We start from the raw sequence: 17,480 nt of genomic DNA on the forward strand, positions 1-17,480 counted from the left end.
GGTGGCGATGCTGCATTTCATTGCAGCTTGCAAATCTGCTTCTGGCCATCCTAAGAGCAAAAATATGCATTTGCATATCGGGAGTGGAAAAAAGAAAGCACATATAAGAACAGCAACTTAAAAACAGTATGAAATAATCAAGGCACACTCTTTTACAACTGATTTTTGGAGAATGCAGGAACCTTTACCACACCCTGTACATCACCTCTAGGTTTTTTGAACATAATTTAGGAGCTTTCTTACAGTTTAGCAGTGTTTACGGGTCAACATTATTTACAACTGTGATTGACTGAAACATTGATGTGTTGTGAATTTAGCTGTGGGTGGCATGCACTACTATACAGCTATACCATGTGTGAATAACAAGAACATTAAAGTTCAAAAACTAGTGCAAGATAACTTTGTTAGCATTGAATGTTCATATTTTATTTACTCATACTAGTGTCTTGTTCGAGCTCGTTCATGTCATGAGCTTGCCTTCTTCTCATGGTGACTGCTTGTATGTATAAGAAACGGAGGCTGGCAGGGATTTTTGAGTTCACTGTCTATGTGATTGAGTTGTTGCAGTCCTGCCTAAACTTTGAACACTTAAGGCTGAATAAGAATTCTTCTCCCTGCTCTCTGTAGTTTAGAACCACTTTACATGCTGCAGTGCACGGGACACACACACAGTGCTAAACATTCAGAAAGTCTAGAACTGTCAAAGAATTTTGCAGTTCTGAAAAAAAAAAGTCAAGAGAGGAATAAAAAATATTTATACCGGTTGCTCATGGTTAGGGAAATTGATCCACAATCAAGGTACCTAAGAAATTGGAATCTAAGTTCAGTGCCTTGGTTTCGAGAACGCCCTGTCTGGCCAACTGGCTAGGCTATGCAAGACGTACTGCTTGTTTTACGATTGAATCATACATGAATAAATAGCAATGCTATCGATTTTCAGTGAATTTTGAGTAAAAAATTCAGAGAAATCTTGCAATCATAAGAAAATGTGAAAATGCTAGCGTGCTAGGCTCTGTGCATGCTGTCTAACGTATCTACAACTCTCTGCAAGGAAACTATCACGAGTAATTGACTGATGCAATAACTTAATTATTTACAAGCCACTCTCTTGCCTAGCCCAGAAATAATTATGCTATGGTTTGTCAGTGAATATTTACTGAAACATTCAAGGAAAACCTGAAATAATGAGCACATATGAAAATGCTACAGTTGGCTGGGCTTCTTAGTCAAAAGCTTGCAATCACATGCTCAGCAGGAGCCTAGCCTAACCTAATCTTACCTTACCTGGCATTGATGGGCATAATAAAGGAGTGTTGCAATGTTGCTGCAGACAAGTGATCTGGCACATAATCTAAAGACATAAGGAAAAGGTATGGACTAGCTGGCACCAGTTTTGTTTTGCTGAGCCCCAATTCTGTTACTCTGGCATAAGCGTGTAAAAATAGACAGTGGACGGCCATTGCAACCCAGACTTAAAATAGTAAAGACGAGGGGCTACAAAGGATGTGTTTACCATTTAAAAGACGAACGCAAGGGCAAGGAAATGATGACTTGTGTTACAACAACAAACTATTCAGGACGCAAACCTGCAGAAACATAAACAGAGAATCAACATACACGGATGATAACCATAGACTGACATTCACAAAGGCTTGTTGGGGTTTGTTCATTGTTCATTTGTCAGTCAGTCAGTTCCTTGTTATCATTTGTGTGTGTGAGTTCTTTGTGTATGCATTTGTTGGTTTGTGTCCCGAACAAAATAGAAGTTACGACCCATGTCGTTGTTTATCTTGCTAGCTATTGTGTCCATCCTTTTAGTGGTAAACATATTGCCTTGTGTTTTATTTTTTGCCAATGTTCTTTTTTCACATGTTTATCACTGTTTTCAAGTTGTTGCTTGGTGTAAGATGTACCTACACTAGCCGATATTTCTTGTATGTTTTCGCTGATTCTGCAGCAGTGGTTTTCCTTTTCTGATCCTTTTGTCTGGTCAGATTGTGATTGCATTGTGAATAGGGTTGGACACCCTCGAATATGAGCGAGCGCCATTAATTACTGCTCTTGAATGTACATTGAAACAGGTGCAAACAGCTTATGTACATGATGTATACAATTATATTCTATGACTGTGCTTGCTGCTATCATTGTATTTATTGTGATTTGAGCGTTGCTTTTCTTTCTGGGTACAAGGTGGACTCCTAATTCACACCTGTGGTAGTGCTATTTGGTTCTTCACTGTCGCTACATTGTGACAGTATCCTGCTTCAAACTTCTAGGTCAGGAACTAGTTCTTCTGAAGGGGAAAAAGTAGTTAAAGGTAGACAGAATACCCCGATACGGACACTACACCTGTCTTGCTCAAAATTGATGCCTGAACCATACTGTGTCAGGAGAAAAGTAATCAACTTTGGCTATCCTAGTTAGCTGGTCACCCTAATAAGGACTGGATAAGCCCAATTCCAATTAACTTATCTGATGAGAACTGGCACATTTAGCATGGCATGGCTGGGGGCCGATATAGTTAAGGTGACGTTAAATTAGAGATAAATAAGAGATATAAATAAGCCGAGGTGTATTGGTAAATTAAGCTTATGTAATACTTAAAAAAAAGGCACTCTTGCTTTGTGAGGAGGGATGGTAAGCCATAAAAGACGCAAGAATGAAAGACGGGTGATGCAGCTGCATTGAAGTTCCCCCACCAGCTCTCGCCATTACGCTATGGATTTTAATGGCATCCTCTCGGGCTTAGTTAATTTTTATTGGTATTGAAAGGTTGCATTGAATTTTTAAAAAAGCCAGGGACATGTCCAAGATACGAGACTATGTCACACATACCGGTGCTGGGTTTCCGGCATGTAATAAAAAAATGGAAGTATGGCCTTAATTTTGTATTTTAGTAATCAACCTCTTTCAAGAAATAATGTAAGTAGTGTTCTGAAAGAATAATTAGTTCAGTTTAAACTGATTTAGTGTTTATCTTTAGTGTCACTTTAAGAATGCAGAAGTGTTTTATTGTTTTTTTTTTCACATTTTTACTTTCCCTGCATGTTGGACAATATAGAAAAGTATTTAATTGTTCAACTTTTGGGGGCTATATTGCATATCTCATTTTCATTGTGATCATTGGAATTGCACTGGAGTTAGTATGGTACTTGTGGGTAAACCTCCGCCAGAGACTTGATCAAATATCTTTATAACAGACATTTTATGTGAAGCAAAAAAAGGCACCTGCTCCTGAAGGAAGCGATATTAGATCTCCCTTTAGCATGGCAATCTGGCATGGCATTTATGCATCAAACTACATCGCACTTGCAGTGCTGCTGTACTTGTTTTGTATGTTCCCTGCTGTTGTTGCTCAGAGACAACTTTTTTTTTTTTTTTTTTTTTTTTTTTTTTTTTTTTTGTGCACCACTTGACAGAATTAACGCCTATAGCAGCACGTTGAATGTAAGTTTGGGTACGTACCACGAACAGTAGAGTTGCCTGCACCAAAACTGACTGCAGCGCCGCCCTATTTCTGTGACGTCACGTGATGCAGCAGAGAGCTGCTCAACAAATTAGCAATTCAAACACTCACATTTCATGGTGCTCAATTAAGTTCTTTTCCAATCCCCCTCCTCTCCTTTCCCCTTTGGGAGCTTTAAAAGTGAAGTCGGCCTTCACGGGCTTTTGCCGCCAATAATTGCGTTTAGATTACGGATTTTTTTTTTTTTTTCCTCGTTGAATTTGCTGTGTAGACGCGTGCAGCCGCGCAAGGTATGCACAGTCATGCATCGTTTACGCGGAACCCGGATATTCGAATTGCTATTCTCGCACAAAGAACTGCGCGTGCTAGCGCGAGGGGTTCGCATGATAGTGTCGAATTACCGGCCGTGCACGCCGGCGCAATCGATACCACGTATTATGCGACGGTCCGTGTGCCCTTGTGATTCCACGCACGCACGCATGTACGTTGCCGCTGCTGCTGCTGCTGCTGCTTCCGCACTCGTTTCTATTTCTTCATTCGCGCGCGCGGAGCCTGGCATCAAACGTCGCTGAAGCCGCATCGGTCGCGCGGCCTTGGAGCGCGTTTAGGCCGTCTGGCGCAGCGAAGGTTGCCCGGAGCGCATGACGAAGGTGCGCGTGATAGAAGAGCGGCAAGAGCGGCTGGCGGTGAAAGGGTGAAAGGGGGGGGGGGGGGGGTACTAGACATAACTAAACAGTTAAAATAGTAGTGTAGAGGGGTGGGGTGGGAGGGAGCGGGGAAGGCGGCGAAAGACACAAGGTCCCTAGATAAATGAAGAAAGACGCGGCAGACGCGGCGCGGCGAGCCGGAAAGCCGAACCCGGCTTCGTGCGACATCGCTCACGCACATCGGCAGCGGCCGGCTCGCGTTTGTATGAGTACAGCTCTGCACTTGCGGACTCTTGCTGCGGCGTTCTAAAAGTCACCTGCGCCACACTGCACTCCGCGCGGAACAACCCGGAAGCCCCGGCCACTTCGTTATCAACCCGGTTTATCAGAGACGACGCGCGCGGAGGTTCTGGGCGGAGTCGGGCGATCTTGCTATTCCTGTTTATGCGTGACTGTTTGCTTGACTTTCTGCTTAATTTGACTATCTTGTTTTCGAGGGTTTGAGCGTCGCGACTCGCGCGCGGCGTAGCAGCGGGAGTGTTGATATAGCGGCTAAGCGGTGCGCAGTTTCGCTCTGCCGCAGCCGAAAAGTTTGCGAAATTTTGGCATTACTTTTTTATTTCTATAAGTCCGCGTGGCGTTTCGTTAATTAACCTCAGTTAAAGGAAGCAAACCGTACAATAATCTGAATAATAACTGAAGTTTCAGTACCTATTTCGGTCTGTCTCCTGGTAAGAGGTAAGGTTCGCTTTATAGGGGGGGTATCAATGTTCTTTGAATGTTGAATGCTCGGATGACTGGTACATGGCTTTTCTTTTGTATTTGTAGCGAAGTTTAGGTGACTGTTTTCGAAATGTATCTTTTTTTTTTTTTTCAGTGAAGCGGAAACACCTGGAAAATGTGCCCGAGCGCATGACTGAATCTGAATTCTGGACGCGGTTCTTCCAGTCCCATTACTTTCACCGAGACAGGCTCCACACAGGCACGCGAGACCTGTTTTCTGACTGTGCTCGCAGTGACGAAAAAGGTATTGACTGCCGGCTGCTTTTTTTCTAGTCGGAACTGTGCTACTAGATGCTTGCGAAAATGGAATATTCTCATTGACGTCTGTTATTGAACAAGAAGATGGGATGTTATCATCATAGTTGTATGGCTTTTGAAATGCTTCGAGTGCACTCATTAAATTTCAGACTGGCAATTAAAAACGTACTACGGGCATGTATCGAATGCCCTTTGGTAATATATGGGCATTTTTTTTTCCTGTGATCTACATGAGTAAGCAAGAGTGTATTCATTAGGCTCTCTTGCTCTGAAACAAAAAGAAATTAATATTTTAGTTTACTACTTTACGTGCAAAGGCTGTTCCTTCTGAAAGAGCCTAAAATGGAAGCTTAGGCATTAAATATGTTTTCAAAGAATTATTACAAAATTTGTTCAGAGGAATGTTGATGTTTATCTAAAAGTAGCATAAGATCGCAACGATACAAGGGTCTATGTATCCTTCTCTGTTACGTGCATGCATAACTAAAGCTGAACAGTATATTCTCTGTTAGGTCTTCTGTTCTTGACATTCAGGCATGCTATACTCTGTGTTTCGGGGCTTATTATTTTACTTCTTTTTTTTTTTTTTGCACAGGTTGGTTGTGTTCACTGTTTGCTATTTGTACACTGCTGTTCTAGATATACAGGAGGCTATTGCAAAAGGATTCCGCGATCCATTTGTCGACATCTCATCTTTCCAAGACATCGAATCATTTAATGTGAGTCTGTATTTTGTGTATCTGTGGTCTACTGTGTTTCAGAGCTTCGTTTTAAATAATTTAAGAGCTTTGTTTAGAAAGGGAGTGGTGTTAGATTGTAGGCATATAGTCTAGACTGTAATCCGCATCCTTGTCCTTGTGGACGGATTTTGGTTGAAGTAATGACTGCGTGGAGTGAAAGGCATTGTGGAGCCTAGTGGTGTTGAGTGTACATTTCCATCGCTTTTTTTGGCTGTTGCATGCTCTAGTTGGAAGGCTTGCCTTCCTTTTCTTTCATCACTTAATGCAGTGCTCTACTCTCCTGTTTTTGGTTATATCTTTGTTGTGTGTTACCAAAACTGTCTTGTTGAAACGGTTACCCAGTTTTCTTGTTGACCTTGTTCCATTTGTTAGGTTCCATTTGCCGTCTCATGTTGTTCGGGGTTTAATGCAGTGCTCTACTCTCCTCTTTTTGGTTATATCTTTGTTGTGTGTTACCAAAACTGTCTTCTTGAAACGGTTACCCAGTTTTCTTGTTGACCTTGTTCCATTTGTTAGGTTCCATTTGCCGTCTCATGTTGTTCGGGGTTGGCATTTTGGTGTAGGCCTGTCGTTTCCCTGACCAACTGAGATCATATTTTGATATGCCTATCAAAGCATTGCCGTGTTTTTGGACCTAGATTGCCTGTTGGGATCTTTTACCTCTAACTTTGCGTCGTTTATTAATGATAAACAGCGACAGAGAGCAATTTCTTTATTGAAGAAAACGCCGCCGGCCTGTGACAACTCTGAGTAATACCATTATTTGGTAGGCAGTGCATACATTGTTTGTCTCTCATCCTGTTGTGTGTTTTCCCTGTTGACGACAAACCAATTGGCCCAATACTCTCATACGCTGTTCTTTGCTTCTTTTGTCCGTGACTCTCAGGATTGCAGCCATCTGTAACTTATAGAAAATAGTCTTAACAAAACTAGGATTTGGTCCAGCATTATACAATATATTTAAGAATGCACACGGCACTGATACCAATATGCAGTATATTAGACCCTCAAGATATGCCATTTGCAGTGGTAAAAAGCAGCAGTGCTGTGAGCCACAGCCTAATAGTTTAAAATGGCAGTTTTGAAACTTGGAGAAACGGGGCCTGAATCCTAGACCTATCAATTTATTATTAAATAACTTGTTCTGTAAATGAGTTTTACACTATCTAAATAAATTGTGCACTAGGCACAACGTATGTACATAAAGCACATATTATACTCATTTGAAAGCTTGATAATAAAAGAAAATACTGTGCATGGTTTTTTAAAACCTTGCATCGTGCTTAATTTACAATGCGCTCTTGCATATCTACCATTTTAAGCAGGGGCAAGCGAAGGTTTAAATTTGGTCTCCACTCCGTTAGCCACCAAACCAAGATATTCAATAGATGGTAGCATGCTTCTAATGGTATACTTGCCGTGTTAGTCCATTTGCTACGACATTCTGCTGTTGAGTGCGAGGTTGTGGGTTTGATTTCTGACTGTGGCGGCCGTGTTCTGAAGGGGACAGAGCGCAAAAATCTCGCGTACTTATATTTAGGTGCAGGTTAAAGAACCAGAAGTGGCTGAAATTAATTCGTAGCCCACTATGGCTGTGTCCTAATACTTGCTCTAGATGGCTAAATAGACAGCTAAGTGGCCAGCGGCCATCATATGTCTCGTTATAGTTCTGACGAAGCTGGCAAAAGAGATGGATTCACTAAAACACCATTGAATTCAAAAACGATGAAGACTGCTTTGTCGTCCAAACATGGTGGCGGCTGAGCGAAAGGCTTGGAAAATTGATGGAAAGTTTGTCCGCTCACAGGAAAACGTAGTAATGCTCTTTTACAGATTTAATGTGAGCTGTGTTGTGTTTTTAATACATTGCCATATGCAAAGTGTTAAAATACAACCGTTATACTATGTGCATTTCTTAGTCAACGTGAGGTGTTGTCATGTCGCTGTGACTTCTAGGCAATTACAGATGCATTTCATGACTTCGGCTTTAAGCTGCTTTCTTAGCTGTTAGCGTAAACTGTCTCCAATGCTTGCCAGAATTGGAACACACTCTACAATGCATCATTAGTTTTGTTTTGGGACATTAAAGCCCATAATTTGACTTTGATTTTTCACTAGTGTTATGTTGATGCAAGTAAGAAATGGCATGTGCAGTGACTGACTGCTTTTCAACCTCCTGTGCATACCAGGAACGAGACCTGCCAGGGTCGGTGACATATGCAGGGAGTGTAGCGAATCACTCTATGATTCGTAGATTTAACCATCACTCCATGATGGTTCTACGTGCCTGTGGTGATGACAAAGATGCCCCTGTGGAACCTTCCCAAGAAGAAAACCCTGTTGCTGTCAAGCATGTAAGTGTGTGCATGCAGATTTTTCTGGGTAGAATATTAGGAAGATTAATTAGCTCCACCAGACAGGTAATTCTGTGAGAATGTTTATCTTCTGGTTAGAATGTTGATTCAGTGAAACTTTTGCCATAGCATAAACCCATTTTTCCATGCCCTATGTTTTACTACCGTGACAGAAGGTAGTTGACTGAAAATGTTGACATCCTGGAAAATGGCCAGACTGCTGATTGATTAGGCAGCATTTTCACCTTTTGTGACTGGAATTGAGGACTGCATCCAATATGTGTGTGATTTCACAGTAATACTTTCAATATTGTGACAGATGCAACTCCACCAGTGTTACCTGCCATATCTATAATGTGCTGCTGTGCCTACTAGCTTACTACAACAAAGCACTAAATTGTGCCACTATCACCAGCAATCGCTTGCATCCTGTTGTCGTGGCGAGGGAAATTATGGCAACAGTCCTATATGCAAATGTGCGAAATTTCACCAATTCAGGTAAACTTTATTGCACAGCCTAATGGCATAGAGAAGATGGTGTCTCGCCAGCTTCTTTATAATGCTGTCGCACTGGACAGAAAGTTGGCAGCGCCATTCCATCGCAACAAAAAGAAACTTTTTGGGAGCCTTGTTCTTGCAACCTGTAAGAAGTGTTGATAATTTTCACAATAACAGTCAAGCTGTTGGAGAACGTATATTGCTGATGCGGCAACATGTTTCGGTAATGTAAGCAGATCCTTAGAACTTCAGATGCTATTTTGTGTTACAGAAAGTGTCTCAAGCATGCTGATCATTGGTTGCATGTAACCTCATGCTCACATGATCCTTTTGAGCATGACTGTCGCTGCTTCACTGTCACTTCACCTTGACCTTCGCTGCTTCACCAAAACCGCAGCCTAGCTGATTGTTTTAATATGTACTCGAAAAACCAACAGTGTCGCCCATCTGAGGCCTTGCACTGCATTGGCAGCTATGTGAATTAAACAAGTCTGCAACTGTTTTACAGGATGAGACACTACAAATAATTCTTCTGTCAAATAATGGCCTTTTCTGTCCAGCGAAAAAAATGCTCTGAGGCTCTTCACTTTTGACAGTGAATGAGCTGTAACGGCAACAGCTGAGAGAAACTCACATTTCATCTGCTAATGCGTTTACATAAGCACTTCACAACCCTTCCATGTCGTTTATGATCTGTTCATACCTTATTATGATGTGTAGGGATTGACATATTTATTATGATGTGTTAAGATACGAACCAAATTGAAAAACGACAAGGACAGGAATGCCGTTTTTCCTTTCTGGAAAAAAATAGAAAAGGAAGGAAGGACGTTCTTTCCTGTCCTTGTCATTTTTGAATTTGGTTCACGTCTTAACACATTGTAATTAGTATGAACCAACTAGCCTGGCAGCAAGTAGTGATACGTGACACATTGTAATATGGCATGAATTGGTACACTAACATTCCATATGACATTATGTACATACCAACTTGCCCAACAGCAAACTCTCCTGAGGTGCTTCACGCTTATTATTCATCACAAGAGGAATCTGTCTGGACCAGACAAAGAAATCTGTCTTTTCACTGTTGTGCGTAGTGTTCCAGTGCTTGCAATGCGAGACTGTAGTCTGTAAAGTGTGTGCAAAATGGGACATCTAAGTGCCTCACTGCATGTGCATTGGCTTAATAACATATTCCTATATCACATAACTTCCACGAAACTGCCTTGGTACAGTATAGACCACTTATAACGTAACCGCTTGTGGTGCAGGACTGGATGTAGTGCGGTCTTTGCAGACTCCTGTTAATTTTCCCATAGTACTCTATGTATACACGTATCGCTTATAGTGCAGTTGCGGGAAACGAAATACCGGTTACAGTGCAGCTGCCTGGGAGTACGGAAGTCAGCGGAGACGGCGAACGCACCCCTCAAACGGGCGCCCCAAGGAGCGCTCGAGGAAGAAAGAGAGACGAAGTGGAGAAGAAGGGCACGTGGTGCGAACAAACAGCCAGTGAGGCTGAAACCAGAACCTTGAGTGCGAGTTGTGAAATATCACGGCGCGCATAGTGAGCGAGGGCCACTAAACTGCCAAGGCCGGCCTACGCTCGCTTCACGATAACGGCAGTAAACGAAACTTCAGGGAGCGGGCGCCGCCGGCACCGCACTGGAAAGGTGCACGCAGAGACCGTGGAATGTGAGGGAGGAGGGCGGCAGGGAAGTGGATTTCGCATCGGCAACTCCGCCGCTTCGGTGGCTCCCCTCGCCCTCCCTCATACCTACCTCACTTTCGACTGTCACCGTGTGCGCCTGGCGCCGTGGAGGCGCCGCCACTACAGCCGGCCCAGGCGCCAGCTCACCGAAGTTTCGTTTTCTGCCGTTATCGGGAAGCGGGCGTTGGCCAGCCTGGGATAGCGCCGCTGCTTCCCTCTGCGCCGTAGCCGCAGCGTGCAAGGTCAACACGTGACTAGAAAATAGAGGAAGCATAAAGGAGAAAGAAGGGTTCACTACGCGTGGCTGCGGTAGCGTGGCTGAGATGTCGGCACGTACACGCATGTTCCGGCGCAACGCAGAATCGGCGACCTTGCCATTTGAGAGAGGGTAAAATTTCCGCCGCGTTTTTTTCTTCTTTTTTTGTTGTTTTGTTCACGCGCAACATTGAGGGGTCTCTCCTAAGCGTTTACTCTATGGCGGTGCCGGCGCAATGCCGGTCGGAGGCGCCGCCGCGTGATTTGGTTCGAATTAACAAGATTCGACTGTAAATTGAATGCAAACGTTCTAGCCGCATTCCTCGACTGTCGCATACGCGTGGTGGCTCGGTGCACATGTTTTGCATATGTGCGGGCCTTGAAAATTGTTGCTTTGGTTATAGTGCGGTACGCTTATAGTACGGATATTCGCGACTCCGGCGACTTACGTTATAAGCGGTCTACAGTGTACATTAGGCAAAATGCTTGGCTTCCAACTGAAAGGTTGCAAGTTTGAACCTTACCCAAGGCCAAGATTTTTTTTCTGCCCCACCACATTTTCTGATGGCATGTGCTCAAATACCTTAGCTTTCCGCTAGTAATGAGGACGTGAACCTCTTTAGTTCGCAAGTACAGACTGAAGCAGCAGATGCAATATAGTACTGGTGTCTCTTGCATTGTTGGGCAACTCGTTCCAAACTAACATGGGGGATGCGACAAGACCAGCGAGTAATGCATCAAGCCATCAGAAAATGAAGCCAAAAAAGGCATAGGAGAAAGTAATTGTGCCTTTAATTGAAATTTAGAAATAATAAGGAAAATGAAAATGGATGAAAACACCGTGAGGACAACTTGCTGCTGTTGGGAGATGAGAGCCCGCATCTTCCACACTACACGTGCGATGCTCTACCAATTGAGCTACGCGGTGGCAGCTTTTCCTTTATCCACAGTCTTAGTTACTTGTGTGTGTGTGTGTTAGGAATAGCCCTGGGAGTGTTAGCACCACACACAGTCATGGCAACATGTATAGAGTTAGAACATAATTTCAAATGCAGGCATAACACAGACGTTATCTTAGACTGGCCACTTGTGGCCACTTATTGACCACTGGCTGTAAATCCTCATATACCGCCTCAGATAATCAAGGCTGCCAGAGACTGGACCCTTGCTGGGCAATGAAGGATAAGGAGAACCGAGTGGCTCTACTTTTTTGTAACAACCACATGAAGCCAAGGAAAGCATAGGAATTTCCCCAATGTTTTTTTATGGCTTCATTTGTCATCCCCCTTTCTTATTTTATTCTCTGCCAGGCAAAAGTGTGGGAAAAGACGCAGCTGGATGACCTGGTTGGCAACAGTGGGACTGGCAGTGGGTTGCCCGTGCGGCTGGGCCAGGGAGAGCGGCACCAACGAGGACCCACGACAGGTGACAGTTCGGCGACACCTGAGGCTCACGTGGCACCTAGCGTCCTGCAACGGGAGCTCTCACAGTGGAACCCCTCTGGCCAAGGGGTAAGGAAGCGGTAGCCGAGGCATTGTTCGTGTACTGTATTGGTACTTCAAACCTTTTGTAATGCATATTTTTGGGTATTTATTCCTTAGAAAGTGAGGCTTGGAATGGCTTGCATTCTAGAATTGTATGCAGGACTACAACTGCTTGAACACTGCCTCTTATTCTTCTTTTTTGCGTTAGCGTTAGGAGTGTCGAAGTAGAAAAAAGTGCATGTGTGTGAAGTCTGGGAAGCCACTCACGTGGTGTGTGTGTGTATGTATATATATATAATCAAATCATCAGAAGCCAACTTTGTTGTGTGTTAACAAAACTGTCTTGTTGAAACGGTTACACAGTTTACACGGTTACACGGCCCTTTAGTTTCCTTTCGTCTCATTTATACATGGGTGCCGCCATATTACGTAGGCAGTGACGTTATTTATGAGCAGTTGGTATACTGGCGTGGGTGAGCATTCCGTGTTGTATGCCAGGTACAGTTGACCTACTTATAACAATATTCAAGTGCCCCAAAAATTGCATTGTTAAAACCGATGATTTTTATAACTGGGTTGCATGAAAAAAAACAAAATTGGGGGATGGCAGAGCTGTTGTGAGAAAACTATAATGCTATAATGGCGGGGAGGCCAGTGCCCCTCCCTACCACCTTCCTCCATCCAGCTGCTGATTGTGTTGGCTTGTTTAACTGTTCAACTCTGCTTCCTGTGCACTCCGATCGTATGTAACAAGCCGCGGCTGCCGGCGTTCAAGAATGGCACTGCTATAACAACTGTAAAGAGGGGGCACGGGTGGCAAGTGACACGCAAACCAAAAGGGGGCCTTTTAAAAAATACGAGAAGGTTGCCGTGCGAGCCTCTCAGCATGAGAAATCCAGAAGAAAAACTGCCGAGATCGCCACAAGCATCTCGCCATGCACTTCTCACTGGCTTGCATGAGAAAACCCCATGTCTGTTAGCCTTGCTTGCTTTATGCGGAGCTTGCCGGCATCCTTCTCCAAGGCATCCAGGTGCTCCACGTAGTGCAGCAGAAGGTCCTATGCCAGAATGAAGCCCCAGAGGGACTGAATCATCTGCAGGGCTTCCTACGAGGACAACGTTGAGGCAGCCTGCCATACTGCGTCATTGCTGCCACTGCCACTTTTTCCGTCGCTATCCAAGCAAGCATGTTCGCGCTGATCACTTCATTGATTAGAAGTTTTGATGTTTCTAATGCGTCGTTCACATGTAGAAATTCTTTGAGTCTTGAAGCATCCTCGTCGACTGCAGACCAAAGTTCAGGCATCACTTCATCGGCGGGAGCTTCATAGGCTTCGTATAAGTCACGGCTGCCTCAGACAAAGCACGCTTCCTAAAGCAGTTCCGTACCATAGAGTCTCTTATGTTGGGCCATGCACCAAAGATAAACTACACGGCCATCAATAGATTGATCTTCAAGTCAGGCTGCACCCTGCTTGTCTGCATGGCCACGTCCATCAACAAGACTAACTTGTTCAGGATGCAGCGACGATACATTGGGAATCACGCCGTCGTGCTTAAGCTGCGATCCTGCCGTCGTGTTTGGCAGCAGGAAAAAAACTTCCACGCTTGAGAGCTTAGGTGAGCACTACAATTATCTATGATGAGCATCACTTTCCTCTTACATCGCTCAATACGTGATCAAACTCCAAGAAGCACTCATGAAAAAGTTCCCCGGTCATCCATGCCTTGCAATTGGGACAGTTGCGTACCGGTGTCCTGGCGGAGATTTTTTGATTTTGCAATGACAGATACAGGGCACTTGTCGCTCCCGTGCATGTTGGCGCACAAAAACACAGTGAGGTTCGGCTTGCTGTTTTTGCCACCCTTACACGTGTCTCCTTTGAGTGCATGCGTCTTGGACAGCAACATCTGGAAGAACACTCCTGTTTCGTTGCCATTATATGCATCGGTGTCAACATAGTTGTTGAGGATGCAGGGCACGTCTCCTCCACCCACTTCGGCTTCGTCTCCTCATCAAGCGAAGCTCCCTCACCGGTGACGACTTTGTAAACAGTGCCATGCCTCTCTTTGAATTGCTGTAACCAGCCGCCACTTGGCTAGAAGTCCACATTGTTAATGAGTAGGGCAAACTGCTTTGCCTTTGTGGCCAGAATTGGCCCAGTGATGGGCAAGTTCATGACACGGGCACACAGAAACCACTCGTAGGGGGCCTGTTCCACTCCCTTATAGGCACCTTGTCGAACGTGTTTGTGTTTGTGCCAGTTGCCTACCGAGCAGTTTTCTTTGTCGAACTTCTCTGCCGATTGTCTGATTGTCGACACTGTCCATTGCGATAGTCCGTACTTCTTCACCAAGTCACACGCTTTTTCACAGTCTTTGTATTCCTTCATGATACTGCACTTCGTTGCCAAATCTATATCAGTGTGCTTTCTTTTCACGGGCAACATCGTGCGTTGCCGATGATCAGCGGGCGGATCAGCCATCTCCCGTTTTGACGGCGAGTCAAACGAGGCGGAGAAACGGTGTGGCCAGGAATGACTTTGACGCAACCAACAAATACGAGCACGAGCAACCTAATTCGTTGCCAGAACTGTGCAGAATGAGGGCCAGCGAGCAATCTGGGAACAGCGTTGTCAGTGCAGTTGGCACGGTCCATTTGTGTTTTGGAGGGTGGTGCGGCATAGAGCAATGGGCGCAGCCCATTTGTGTTCGGAGGAGTGGAAGGGTGACTGGAGAGAGGCGCGCGAGGTTGGCGATGCGGAGGAGGCTGGAAAACAGGTTCTATTGTATGAGCGCGCAGCGGCTGTTGGGGTGGTGGGCGATCAGGCAGCAGTTCGAATTTCTCTTTTTTCTTTTGAAGGATTTTGGATTCCATTACCTTTCGGCACGGACACCCAGCAGCCAGACTTCATCGTCATAACTGATAATGCGGCATGGGGGCATTGTAGTAAGCGGGGTATTTCACCATAGAAAACATACAAAAGTTGACAGTGCAGCAGCTTCTCATTGTTATAAACGATATAGTATTGTCAAAACCGGCATCGTTATAACTGGGTTCGTGGGTTACAAGTGGTTTCCTACCTAAGTGACAGGTGGCGCGATGTGCTTATCACCATCGTCATCGCTCTGCACCCCGGCAACAGCTCCCTGAAATCTCAAAAGCCATGCTTTTGACGACTGCATGCATGGGAAAAGATTAAAAGAGCTGGAATCATGCTGCCTTGCTCTCACGTTTATTTTTGCAAATGGTTAGTTTGCATCGACGTCGGAGCATGCGGCCGACGCAGCACGTTTGGCAACTCTTCAGTCGCAGAGGTCGAGCAAATAAAATAAGCTGCACCATTTTTTATGGTCTTTGTTGAGTCAGTGACCATTGTTCATGGTGAAAAAGATGGAAATTCTACAGGGGAAGCAGAAGCAAGGAAACAGTTCAAGTATGAAATTGCGAGAAGTCCGACATACCAGGAAGAACGCTGTCGGCGTATAGTATCCGAAAGCAAGAGAATGATTGAAGATGCCTACGAGGCTGAAAATTTTGGGTATGCCTTAAAAAGGCGTTTTTCTGCAAAGATCAGCATTTGGAGACCGCGATAGTGTTGACAGGTGTGCCATGGTCTGCGGTTGCAACGCATTTCCGCACATTATTACCCAAGCAGTCGGCGATGACCATGCGATGGAAGATGACAATGATGGCATGGATGAGGAAGCACCGGTGTGGCTTTTTTTAGCACAGGTGATGGAAGGACTGAATCGCACAAGACAGTTCTTCATTTTTGAAGAGAATGAGGAAGATTCTTTCCGACACATTCGAGTCGGACAGTCACTATCGTGCCTCCATTGTCAGACCGTCGTCGTCACACCATCGTCATTATGCAGGTTTCATGATAGAGTCGTCACACCATTGTCGTCATACACTCGAGCTCTCGAAGATAAGTTTACAGCGATCGCTTTCAGAAGAAAAGAAAGCAGAAAACAATCACGGATTTCTTTTGTAAATAAACAGTGATGGTTCCAGAGATGCTCCTTGTCACAGACCCCGTGAACGAGGCGCAGACGCCGGACCAAATTCCAAAGCCGACTTATCAGCTTCCGAAAATAATCCCACGAAAGCAAGGACAATTAAGAGTGGGCCCTCTGGTGCGCCAGCGAACGCCGGTTGCTGTCCAAAGACCGAGTCAGAGCCCAGAGTTGTCCAAACACAACAAAATATATTCTTCACACAAGGCAGTTACACACACACTTGCACACTTAGGCTAGACAGAACACAATACAAATCAGATGGGTATCCACAAAACACAGGAAAATAATTAACGACAAGCACTAAGAGTCCAACACGTAAAGTACAAAATAAAAAGGAACACTAAGTGTCCAATCGTATTCACCAGTGTTGGTCTTGAAGTCGGACGATCTCGGCGTAACTCGGGGCAAATCTCGAAGAAAGAACTTCTTCCGGAAATGCAGACGCTCGATGAACTCGTCGACTAGCTTGCCGGGGAATCCCCTTCTTCCGCAGACGCTCGGTCTTCACGTTACATCACTTCACCGGTGCGGACTGAACTCCTGAACTCCTTGAATTCCGAACTGACGATTCTCGCACGGCGGTTATATAGCTTCCACAGGCGTTCTCGAACTTTCCTATCAGTGTTGTGATCTCGTAGCATGGCCAAAGCTTGGGAAGCTTCGAGTCTTTTCTCGTACCTTCGACCGCTGCTGTCGGAGCTTTGTCGAGGGGGGGTGATGACTCATGCCGTTGGCGCACGCTCACGCTGTAGTTATCTCTTTGGACTCGCCGGGTGAGAAGGTGTCTCGGCGCGCGCGTGGGCTCTCTCTCTCTGGTTAACGTCGCTTCGTCGAGGTTCTTCTAGACGTTTCGGCGCCGTTGTTCGCGTTGTTGTTTGAGGCATATGTGCTCTCCCCCTCTGTTGAAGTTGCCAGCGGGGCCGGCGTGTTCTTTCGCTGGCTTGCGTGACACGCGGCGCGCGCTTGGATTAAGCGCTCTTTTGTGACACTCCTACTTCTTTCATCGCCAAATATAGCCTTCTGTTTATCACTTTCAGTTTGTTTAAATTTCATGTAATTCAATTTCAGCGAGTGTCTTCGTGATATTTGAATGAACAAACTTTACTGTAATGACAGAGAGAGCTGCTTGCAAGTCATGTTACGAACTTACCTAAACAAATTTTCGTTGACAGACATCATTTACATAAAAACAAAACACAAACGAAAACAACATCTAAACATGCTTGGTGATTGATTGTATAATTTGTTCTTTGCATTTTTC

At 44.8% G+C, this 17,480-nt stretch overlaps 1 protein-coding gene across 7 annotated transcripts in view; it reads left to right on the forward strand.

The window, feature by feature from the left end:
- Positions 1-17,480, forward strand: part of LOC119448782 (general transcription factor IIH subunit 1) — a 93,317-nt gene that overhangs the window by 70,828 nt on the left and 5,009 nt on the right. For 3 of the 7 annotated variants that reach the window (XM_049665876.1, XM_049665873.1, XM_049665874.1), the window contains exons 5-8: positions 4,991-5,140; positions 5,794-5,873; positions 8,084-8,248; positions 12,023-12,223. The exons of 1 other annotated variant lie outside the window; for it this stretch is intronic. In XM_049665876.1, coding sequence (XP_049521833.1) covers positions 4,991-5,140; positions 5,794-5,873; positions 8,084-8,248; positions 12,023-12,223 — 596 coding nt within the window. The remainder of the gene's footprint in view (positions 1-4,990; positions 5,141-5,793; positions 5,874-8,083; positions 8,249-12,022; positions 12,224-17,480) is intronic. 3 more of the 7 variants (XM_049665878.1, XM_049665877.1, XM_049665875.1) reach the window with 3 other exon arrangements.

Source organism: Dermacentor silvarum, chromosome 4 (genome assembly GCF_013339745.2).
Source record: "Dermacentor silvarum isolate Dsil-2018 chromosome 4, BIME_Dsil_1.4, whole genome shotgun sequence".
NCBI classification, from domain to species: domain Eukaryota; kingdom Metazoa; phylum Arthropoda; class Arachnida; order Ixodida; family Ixodidae; genus Dermacentor; species Dermacentor silvarum.